Source organism: Gossypium hirsutum, chromosome D01, assembly GCF_007990345.1.
Source record: "Gossypium hirsutum isolate 1008001.06 chromosome D01, Gossypium_hirsutum_v2.1, whole genome shotgun sequence".
NCBI lineage: Eukaryota > Viridiplantae > Streptophyta > Magnoliopsida > Malvales > Malvaceae > Gossypium > Gossypium hirsutum.
Window position 1 is genome coordinate 58,326,764 of NC_053437.1, and position 10,737 is coordinate 58,337,500.

The 10,737-nt window shown below is 28.8% G+C and overlaps 1 protein-coding gene across 2 annotated transcripts; it reads left to right on the plus strand.

Moving 5' to 3' along the window:
• Nucleotides 1–5,171: 5,171 nt before the first annotated feature.
• LOC107922437 (long chain acyl-CoA synthetase 2) lies at nucleotides 5,172–10,137 on the plus strand. Of its 2 annotated transcripts, XM_041087509.1 has the most exons (20): nucleotides 5,172–5,286; nucleotides 5,409–5,643; nucleotides 6,516–6,579; nucleotides 6,740–6,832; nucleotides 6,924–6,980; nucleotides 7,071–7,119; nucleotides 7,210–7,286; nucleotides 7,378–7,417; nucleotides 7,503–7,597; nucleotides 7,698–7,862; nucleotides 7,984–8,094; nucleotides 8,181–8,268; nucleotides 8,377–8,443; nucleotides 8,535–8,610; nucleotides 8,691–8,808; nucleotides 8,887–9,132; nucleotides 9,211–9,350; nucleotides 9,456–9,638; nucleotides 9,728–9,847; nucleotides 9,930–10,137. In XM_041087509.1, exons 2-20 carry the CDS (start codon nucleotides 5,495–5,497, stop codon nucleotides 9,975–9,977), a joined length of 1,986 nt encoding a protein of 661 aa, XP_040943443.1. In that variant the 5' UTR covers nucleotides 5,172–5,286; nucleotides 5,409–5,494; the 3' UTR covers nucleotides 9,978–10,137. The 2 variants fall into 2 exon arrangements, with proteins under 2 accessions (XP_040943443.1, XP_016707967.2); XM_016852478.2 differs by having other exon boundaries at nucleotides 5,227–5,643.
• The last annotated feature ends 600 nt before the right edge of the window (nucleotides 10,138–10,737 follow it).

Sequence of the window (10,737 nt, forward strand, 5' to 3'; positions counted from 1 at the left end):
GAGAGGGGGGCAGATGGGATAGCGGGGAAGAGGGATATGCAAGGGAGGGCGGTGGTGAGGAGAGGGAGCCGAGAAGAGAGAGGGACAAGGTGAGGTGAAGTGATTTGGACTAATAATTTTTTAAAAATTATTATATGACATGGAAATCATGCGTATTAAAAAATGTTAAAAAAATAAGTTATTAACTTGACAATTACGTCAGTCAAATCAGGTGATTATTTTGTAATTTTTAAAAATTAAATAACTTAATAAGAAAGTTTGTAATAGTCGGGTGACTATTTATGATATTTACCCATAATAATTAAATGTTTCTATTGACAGAAATAATAAAATAAATTATTGAGGAAAATTGATGACTTAGAAAAATGGAAGATGAGACTTTTTGAGCATGGAATAGATTTTCTATTGATTGTACTTTAATGACAAGATTGAGTCGGTCAATGTAACTTAATGACGTCAATTAGCAAAACGACAAATCTAAGTTAATAAAAATCGTTTACGCAATTACGTTTTACACGGGAGAAGTTGATCATGCTCGGAGAAAAAATATTATATAATAATGTTATGAGATTAAATTTCATCATAATTATATTTTTATTCATTTTATATCAAAATATATATAAAAATCTCATCATAATATAATTTATTTTAATAATTTTTCAATTAAATTGATGAATATATATAACATTATATATGGATTTTTTTATAAAAAAAACTTTTAAATTAATAAAAAAAGGATTGTTATTATCCATCACTTTACTAAATTAATTTTATTAAAATTTTAATGTAATTTTTTATACACTTTTACTATAATTTAAAATATTGAAATTTAAGTTATATATTTTACTAGTATTTCAACAATATAAAACTCCAATGTAAAATAGTTTAATTAACGTAGGTATTTTAATTCAATTAGCAGTTTTTTTAAAAGTGTAATAAGTACAATATAAGTAAAATATTAATACGAGTTCGAGTAATTATAATACAAAACTAAATTATCACACCGGAAACAAATTAAGAATTTATACCATTCAAACTAAAACCATAAACAGTGAATTAACTGAATTAAAATTCATCCATGATAATTGCACATGAGAGAACTAGAGGCCTATACGCAAAATTGCATACAGTAGATCTTGAATATTATTATTGTTTTAATTCAAACTTTATTTACTATTTGAAAATATTTTATTGATATAATATTTTTAATTATAAAAATAATTAATATATTTGAATAATATTATTTCGGAATAAAAAAAGTAATATTTTATAAATTAAGAAATAAATATATAAAATGGTAAAAGAGACAAAAACATTCATAACATTATATAAAAATATAAAATTTCTAATAATTTTTATAAATTGGAGTTGATTTGCAAAAATAAATATAAAATGGGATTGGGTTGAATCCATCGGTTAAAAGAAGCAGCCCAGTCCAGGTGTTGTTGGACTGACGACTATATTTAATGTCACTAAAAGTTGTTCAATCATTAAGGCGGCTTCTTGCTGCCCCCCTCCGCCGGCGTTCCAAATATTAACTGCTTTGTCGATTTGATAAGGATTTGTGCTTTTGGGGCTCCTCATCACTTCATTTTTTCAATTTCAACTCAGTCTTTCATTCGAATGTTTAACTATTCCTAGGTTTTTATTGGATTTTTTAATTAAATTACACGTTTTACTTAATATTCAATCAACCCTTCATAGTTTTCTCATCCTAATGAGTCAGGTCGGCCGAATTCAAATTGGGTCTAAACATTATATTAATATATTTTATATTTATTTAATTTTGACCCAACTCAAAATTTGAGTTTAAAATTTTATCTAAACTCACCTTAAATTTCAGATAGGTCTTTGGACCTAGACGAGTAACTCGACCTGTCTCTTAATATTTAATTTTTTAACTTAATCTCTAATATATATATGTATTTTTACATATCAATAAATTCTTCTTTAAGAACCGAAAAGAAAAAAAAAATCCAACTAAGGCCTTGCTCATATGCTAACCGACCGTCATTTATTAAGGTACTAAAAAATCGGTGCTTTACTTTTTCTTTTCATAATACTCTAAATTGATAATTGTTTATGAATTTAATTAATGAGTTCTTTAATTATTTTTTCAAATTAATGTATAAAAATGAAATTTGTATTTAGTCTATTATAAAATATTAATAAATAAAAGATAAATGAATTTAAAAAAGTATTTAAGTGCACACATAAAATAATTTCCTACATTATTTATATCCATTTTACGGTTCATAAATAGTAATCATTTCAGGGTTTATAATTACATTTTTTAATAATGTTGTTTGTTCCTTTTAAAAGTGAAATATGAATTATCATTGTACCCATCATTTATTAATATTATTTATGAATTTTATTAGTGAATGTTTTCAAAATTAAATACATAAAATACTATTTGATGAATATATTAAAAATAATAAATTAATTTTAAAATGTTTACTTTTTTGAATAATCTTATTATAAGTTATGGTCTTCTTTTTTTTACATAATGTCTAGAATTACTCATAATTCTTCTTCAGCTCATAAATAAAAAGATAATGTACTTCAGCATACTTAAATCCACATCCTCCTATCCTAACAATAATAGTCGAATTAATACTCAATCTATTAAAATTTAAAAATTAAATGCGAACCAATAAATATAATATCCGTAGTATAAATTTCAACTTCAAAACATTAATTGCCTCCTTATTTGGTGAGCCGCATTTATGGCCTCTGCTCACATTCCCAGGACTTACAAAAAGAGAAAAAACAAAGGACTTCCAATAAGAAGGAAAAATAAATAAACTTTAGCCAAAAATTAACACAAATTATTATGAGATTTAATTACTTTTTTCTCTTTATTTTTTCATATCATGCCTCTTTAATCTTTTGGTTTTCTTTTTCTATTGTCTTATTTTATTAAAAATTAGCATCATAATTTTTTTTCTCAAAAAAATTAACTTTGTGGTTTGCTACACGGATCAGACGTTAGTATTTAATTAACTTTTTAAAATTAATAAAATATAAAAACTATTTTTATAATTATTATACTATTTTATTAATTTTTATTTTTTAATAATTATATGTTTGCTGATATGTAACCCACGTGTATGTCAAGTTAGCAATGTTAAAAAACATTAACTTTTTCATTTATTTGAAGTAATTTCACAAAAAAAAAACTTAGATTCAGAAATTAAAAAAGATCGAATATTTAAATAGTGAATTAAAATATTTTTTATTTTTTTCAACTTAATAATCTAAATAGGTGTGAGAATCATGTCTCATTTAATGGTAGTTTCTTTCTCACATGCTCTACATTAAGTAACTTAAAGGTTGTTCTAAAGGAATTTATCATTTTCTATATTAAGTAACTTAAAATTCTTATAATCATAATTTGGTTGGTTTTGTTTGATTTCAATTTTATATTTTTAGATTTATTTTAGCAAAATAAATTATGTTTCAAAATCATTTTCATAAATATTTTTTAAAAAAATTCAAGTAAATAAAAATAATCAATGGCTTTTATATGGTATTTTTTAAAATATTTTATATAAAATTTTTAAATTTGTTTTTAATATTTTATTATAAAATATTCCCTCACATTAATTCTATTCAAATAATAAAAAATAATTATAAATAAATCGAATTTGATTTAGCTTAAATAAATATATTTTTTATCTTGTATTTCAAAAATCATTCAAACATCTCAATTTGGTTTGATTTTTGATTTCTCAAAATTTTCTTCCTTAGCCATACCAGAGTTAAGTAGCGATAGGGAGATTTTCAAATTTTTATGACTTATTTAATTAATAATAAAAGCTTGATCTATTTACTAAGAAAAATTTATATTAAAATATAATTATACACTTATTATTTATCTATATAGATTCTATATGTTTTATTCATTTTTTTTATTTTTAGTTACAAAAATAATAAAAATTTAATGGCATGTGGAAGTATTATAAAAATAAATATATTTGGTTTCAATTAAAATAAATTATTTTATTCGGTTATAGATTAACCTTTATATGAGTTAATTAAATTATTTTGATACAATTAATTAAGTTCCCAAATTTTAAAAGGTTTTAAAGGAAAATAAATTGATTAAAACTAAACGAAAAGTAAAGAAATAAGAAAAAAAATAATTCATATCAAAGTTAATATATATAATTAAATTAAGGGAAAAGATTTGACATACTGTTAGTGGATTTTAGACTCCAAAAACAGTGCTAGGGGTTGACAAGTGTCTTATAGTAGAATAAAAAAATTACACTGCTTATGTACCAATTACTAACTCTTAAATTAAAATTAAAATTTAAATATTTAACATGTATTTGCATAAAAATATTAAAAATGAAGCAAAAAAGTAAATTGTAAGACAAAAACAAAATATAATTATCATTAATAACAACTTTGTTCTATGTTGAGTGCTAATGAGCCGGACCAAACTTAGGCTCGATTCTAAAAAATTTTCTAGGCCTGAGCTTGAACATGAGCTCGACCTAAGCCGCTCAAAAGGTTTGTTTGAATGTTTAAAAATAATAATATGTATTTTTATTTAAATTTAATTATAAAAACATAGAAACATTAATATGAAATAATTTTTAGATTTTCATTGATTTCGAAAAAAAAAAAATCAGGCGAGCCCAATGTTAAAAATACCGTCAACTAGGCCGAATAAGCCGCTCGAAACTTGATTGTTTCTAACTTTGTGTAAATTATGTCTGGATTCTCAATTTCATTCCATATTTATTTTGATTTATATCCTATAATGTGTGGTCATGTATAAAATTATTTTGGCATAAGTCTAAATATATTCCGGTTATCTTTCATACAAAATTATCTTAAATAATATAAAATTTTACAATAATAATATAAAAATAATTTTTTTGATAAAATTTTAACTGAGTTGGAATTCAGTTGATGAGTGACACAAAATTAATCAAAGTAACCACATACATACGTGCTTTAAATATAGCATTTTAATAGGTAGACATAAACATGAAAATTAAGAAGTCGTGGTAGGTAAATCAATCTTGAACTAAATTAGCTCACATATCTAATTAATTAGGGAGGGCAAAGTTTTATTGAGAAAGAAAACACAGATAGAAGAGAAAAGACTGAACATTCAGTGATTCACACCAACCTCTCAACCTCCTTCATAAATAAGAGGGCAAAGTTTCTTGCCATAATTCAACTTTAACCCATTGCATGGAGCAATCAAATTAATCTTCATTATTTTCTTTTTTGGTTTGGAAAATACTATTGTATGAATTTATTGAGGTAGCAGCTCAACTAACTCTCCCACCACCCTCCCCTCCTCTCATTTTCTCTTTCCTTTTTTCTTCTGTGGTTAAATATTATTTGTCATCACAGCTTGGAGCTTACCACATATATGTTCACAGGCTTCAGCTTCATTTATTCAGCTGTTGGTGCAAACAATATAGACTTCCTGCAATATTGTTTGCCTTAGTTAAGGTGACAATTTATAATGTCGGTCACATATACAGTGAAGGTTGAAGATTCAAGGCCGGAATCTGGGAAAAAGCCGTCCGCGGGGCCGGTTTATAGGTGCATCTATGCTAAGGATGGTCTCTTGGATTTGCCAGACGGAATGCATTCTCCATGGGAGTTCTTTAGGTGAGGATATATATATAATTTCTTCAGAACACGAAACAATGATGATGATAACTTTTTCTCTGAATGGATTGGTTCTCTTTTCTGTTTTATTTGTTTCTTTTGATCTGATTTTGTAAAGCTTGGTTTCTTTTTCAATATCCACTGCTTCCTTTAACTTCTAAACTCCCACATAGAAATAAAAGCACACTTTCAACCTCTATATTTTTATAATTTTTAAAGAATTAAATTAATTTTTTATAATTTTAGGAGATGAAATATAATTTTATCTTTATTAATTTAAAATTTTAAAAATTTCTAAAGAATCTAAATAATAATTTCTATTTTAAGGGAACCGAGCCCGCCAGCTCTCCTAAATTCACCTCTGATTACAATAACAATGATGTCAAAGTAAATTATTTTCATTTTTAATGACATCTTACGACATAATTAGGATGCATTTAGAAAATCAGCTTATAATCACTTGTAATTACACATATGTGGGAAGTTTAAGTATCTACTAGTGCACCCGGATCACACACTTCAATTCTTATTTAGGGAGGTGAAATTTTAAATAATTACAAATCAATTATTACACTGTTACAACTTTCCAAAAATGTATATACATGATTTAATTTTTATTTTGCCAAATAAAATAATAGTATTTTAATTATTTTCTAAAATATATTTATATGTTATTTTACTAATACTTTTGAATAAATTATTTATACATGTTTGGAGAGAGAATAAATTAATAAATATGAGTAATTAAATAAAGTACATTGATGTTTTAACTTTTTTATTAATTTGATTAATGATAGTATTTTAGGATTTGGTGTTTTGGTTTTCTAACAAGCCAGATGTTTTTACATTTCTAATATTGGTTTCTTCTGCAGCGAGTCGGTTAAACGGAATCCAAATAATCGAATGCTGGGACGAAGACAAACCACAGATTCTAAAGTAAAAAAACCCCAATTCTTGAATACAATAATAGTAGCTTAATGCTCCAAGTTCACAACTATTGCCTTGGTCTGTCTCAAGTTTAGCTAATAAGATAACCTGTTAACATAACTCAAATTTCTGCAATATGCCGTAATGCATAATTTATCTTGTTTTGCAGCAAGCTGGTCCTTATGTATGGATCACATATCAGGAGGCTTATGATGCCGCTCTCAGAATTGGTTCTGCCATGAGGAACCAGGGTGTCAGTCCTGTAAGCCTATACTTAATCTGTCTAAACACAATTTTGATTCCTTTATTAATCTGAATATTTACAAACAAAACATTTACGACCATGCTTTTAGGGGGACCGATGTGGTATATACGGGTCTAATTGTCCGGAATGGATCATTACTATGGAGGTATATGCCTTGCCTGGTATCTAATAACACCACTGTCACAGCTTTACAAGCTTATATTGAATAATTTGTTTATTTGCCTCTCTTCTACAGGCTTGTAACTGTCAAGCTGTTACATATGTACCTCTATATGATACTCTTGGTATGACCTCTCTTCTACAGGCTTTACAGTTATCTGTCATTCTTCGATTCATTTCGAGGTGATAATTTATCTTGTTTTACGTGGTCGCAGGTGCTAATGCAGTGGAGTTCATCGTTAACCATGCCGAAGTTGCTATAGCCTTTGTCCAAGAGAACAAACTCCCTGCTGTAAGTTGTCATTGCAAATGAATCAATGTGGTTATTAGATAATGTTCTATGAATTTGTTTCGTTTCACAATATGCTTTTGATCCTGAACAGATCCTATCATGCCTTCCGGCATGTTGTTCTTACTTAAAAAGTAAGTGGAAATTCCATTCATTAAGATCATTTTTATTTCTTACAGTAATAGCTTAACATTTGAAGTATTTATCCTCTTTCTTCAGCCATTGTTAGCTTTGCAAATGTTTCTAGCATACAGAAGAAGGAAGCTGAAGAGCTTGGTGTATCTCTGTTTTCATGGAAGGAGTTCTCTGAGCTGGTAACATGCTTCAACAATGTTGTGCCTTTATTTACGTCTTCATCCAAACGATGCTTCACCAGTTAATAGAAAAACTTGACCTGTTTTGAAATGTTCATAGGGTTCTTTGGATTGTGAGCTTCCACAAAAACAGAAGACTGATATATGCACAATAATGTATACAAGTGGAACAACAGGAGAACCAAAAGGGGTCATTCTCACAAACAAGGCAATCATGACAGAAGTTTTGTCTATAGATCAACTTATAGAAATTACAGACAAAGCGGTAAGCAAGCAAGCATAAATCCTTTTAAGTAACCATTAAATGAAACGACCATATTTGTAGGATCGAAGCATGTAAATGGCTTTCTGATATTCCCATTTTGGTGACATAAATTGCATTACAGTGTTCGGAAGAGGATACATATTTCTCTTTCCTCCCTCTGGCTCATGTCTACGATCAGATAATGGAGACTTATTTCATCAAAAGAGGTTCCTCAATAGGATTTTGGCAAGGGGTAAGATTTAAGAATGCCATAATCTATACAATTTTACTCTCTTTAGTACTAATGCATCTAATCCATTTCTCCTGCTTTACTTGCAGGATGTCCGTTATTTAATGGACGATGTCCAGGAACTAAAACCAACCGCATTTTGTGCGGTTCCAAGAGTTTATGACCGTATATACACTGGTACATATCAACAATGATCTTTATGCACAAAAAAAACAATATGTAATTTCATGTTCTTGAAAATTGTTCCGAGTTGTAAAGCAAAATCCTTAAAACTTGTTCTTGAAGGTATTGTCAACAAAATTGCATCTGGTGGTCTAATTCGGAATAAGTTGTTCCAGTATGCCTATAACTAGTAAGTTTAATGGTAAACCTTTTAACTTTTTGTCCTTGGATTTATTTGATTGTTAGTCTACTGCCCAACTAATGTAAAAGCTAAAAAACAGCAAATTAAGAAATATGGAGAATGGATTCCCACAGGACAAAGCATCCCCTCTCTTAGACAAACTCGTCTTCGACAAGGTTTTTCGATCTCAACATATTTTCTGTGTTCTGATTAAGATCCTCGATTTGCTTGCTGAAACTTTTTTAAATTGTTATAGGTAAGACAAGCATTGGGAGGCAAAGTTCGTTTAATGCTATCTGGTGCAGCACCTTTGCCTAGGCATGTGGAGGAGTTTCTGCGGGTCTCCTGCTGCTCTAATTTATCACAAGGATATGGTAACAAATTTTATGCTCTAATTTATCAGACTATGAATGTTCTTAATGAAAAATTTTATGAACTTTTTAACATGACAGGTTTGACTGAGAGCTGTGGTGGATGTTTTACTTCACTTGCCAATGTAATGTCAATGATTGGAACTGTAGGAGTTCCAATCACAACCATTGAAGCAAGGCTTGAGTCAGTGCCAGAGATGGGATATGATGCACTTTCCAGTGTACCACGTGGAGAAATATGCTTGAGGGGAAACACCTTGTTCTCAGGTTACTACAAGAGACAAGATCTAACTGATGAAGTTGTTATCGATGGCTGGTTTCATACAGGTACATAAATATAAACTATAAAACCTTCCTATTTACATCAATGTTTCAATATCTCTTCTTGATTTGAGATTGTTGTAGGTGACATCGGAGAACTGCAATCCGATGGATCGATGAAAATCATCGATAGGAAAAAGAATATATTCAAGCTTTCTCAAGGTGAATATGTTGCAGTTGAGAACATTGAGAATACATACTCACGTTGCCCTCTTGTAGCATCGGTATGTTGCTGATTTCTATATATTTAAGCAGTCATAACAGGCATACGTACTCTCCACTATATGACCCTATATACGAGTTTGTTGAACCTTTTGCAATGGTCACAGATTTGGGTTTATGGGAACAGTTTTGAGTCATTTCTGGTGGCTGTGGTAGTCCCAGAAAGGAAGGCATTAGAGGATTGGGGTATAGAAAATGGTGAAGCTACTGATTTCAAGTCATTATGTGAAAACCCCAAGGCAAGGAAGTACATTTTAAACGAGCTAAATAGCACTGGTCAGAAACATCATGTACGTAGAAAAAATTCTTCTTAGCTCTATAATTTAATGTATAATAATGGCTTTTCCTCAACTGATGTAAAATCTAATACTTGCAACAGCTCAGAGGCTTTGAACTGCTAAAAGCAGTGTATTTGGAACCAAATCCGTTTGACATGGAGAGGGATTTGGTAACCCCAACTTTCAAACTTAAGAGGCCCCAACTGCTTAAATACTACAAGGTAAGCCTTTTGTTCTATCCCTGCAAACCATTGGTTTGATGGTGAAAAGTGAAAGTGAAAGATTATTTGGATGGATGTGCAGGATCGAATTGATGAACTGTACAGTGAAGGCAAGGGAGCAAAGGTATAATAGGGTCACTTGGTCTGAGAGAAATTCAGCTCTTCTTCACTCAAGTGATTGCAGAAACTTGTTCCTATTAGTTTGAAGATCATAATGAAAGAAAAGCAAGTAATATTACTTAAAAACACGGATTTATGTGGTCAGCAATGCATATACTTATTTATTTTGATTATGGAACCCAACATAGAAAAAAAGGTAAGTCCCATCAACCCTTTTTATTATAATAATAACATTACCAACATAACATATGGACAACACCAATAAAAAAAATGACTTCAATCATTATATAATTATTAAAAATTATAATAAAATAAATAAAAATATATCATCCAATCCAAGCATGGCTTAAAATAGTCCTTTTAAATGAACAACTCATACTTGGATGATATGCCATTTCTCTTTAATTTGTTTTTTTATTATCTTTTAATGATTGGGATAATTTTCTATTAGTGCCCTCCACTCCTAATTGAGTATCAAGGTCGGCTTGAAATTTTAAAAAAATTGGGTAAAAATTTCATTATCACAAAATGGGTTTGGTTAAAAAGATAAGTTCATCTTAAATATAGGCTAAACTCGTGCTTCAATATTCAAAATTTGATCCTAGCATGATCCGATTTGATTTTAAATTCTGGGCTCAACCCATATCTTAAATAAACCTATTTTTTGCCCAAACTTATTTTTCAATCATAAAATTTTTACTTGGACTCAACGACCTTTCGAACTTAAATTGGTTACTCGACCTCTGAATAAATCTACTTAAATATAACTT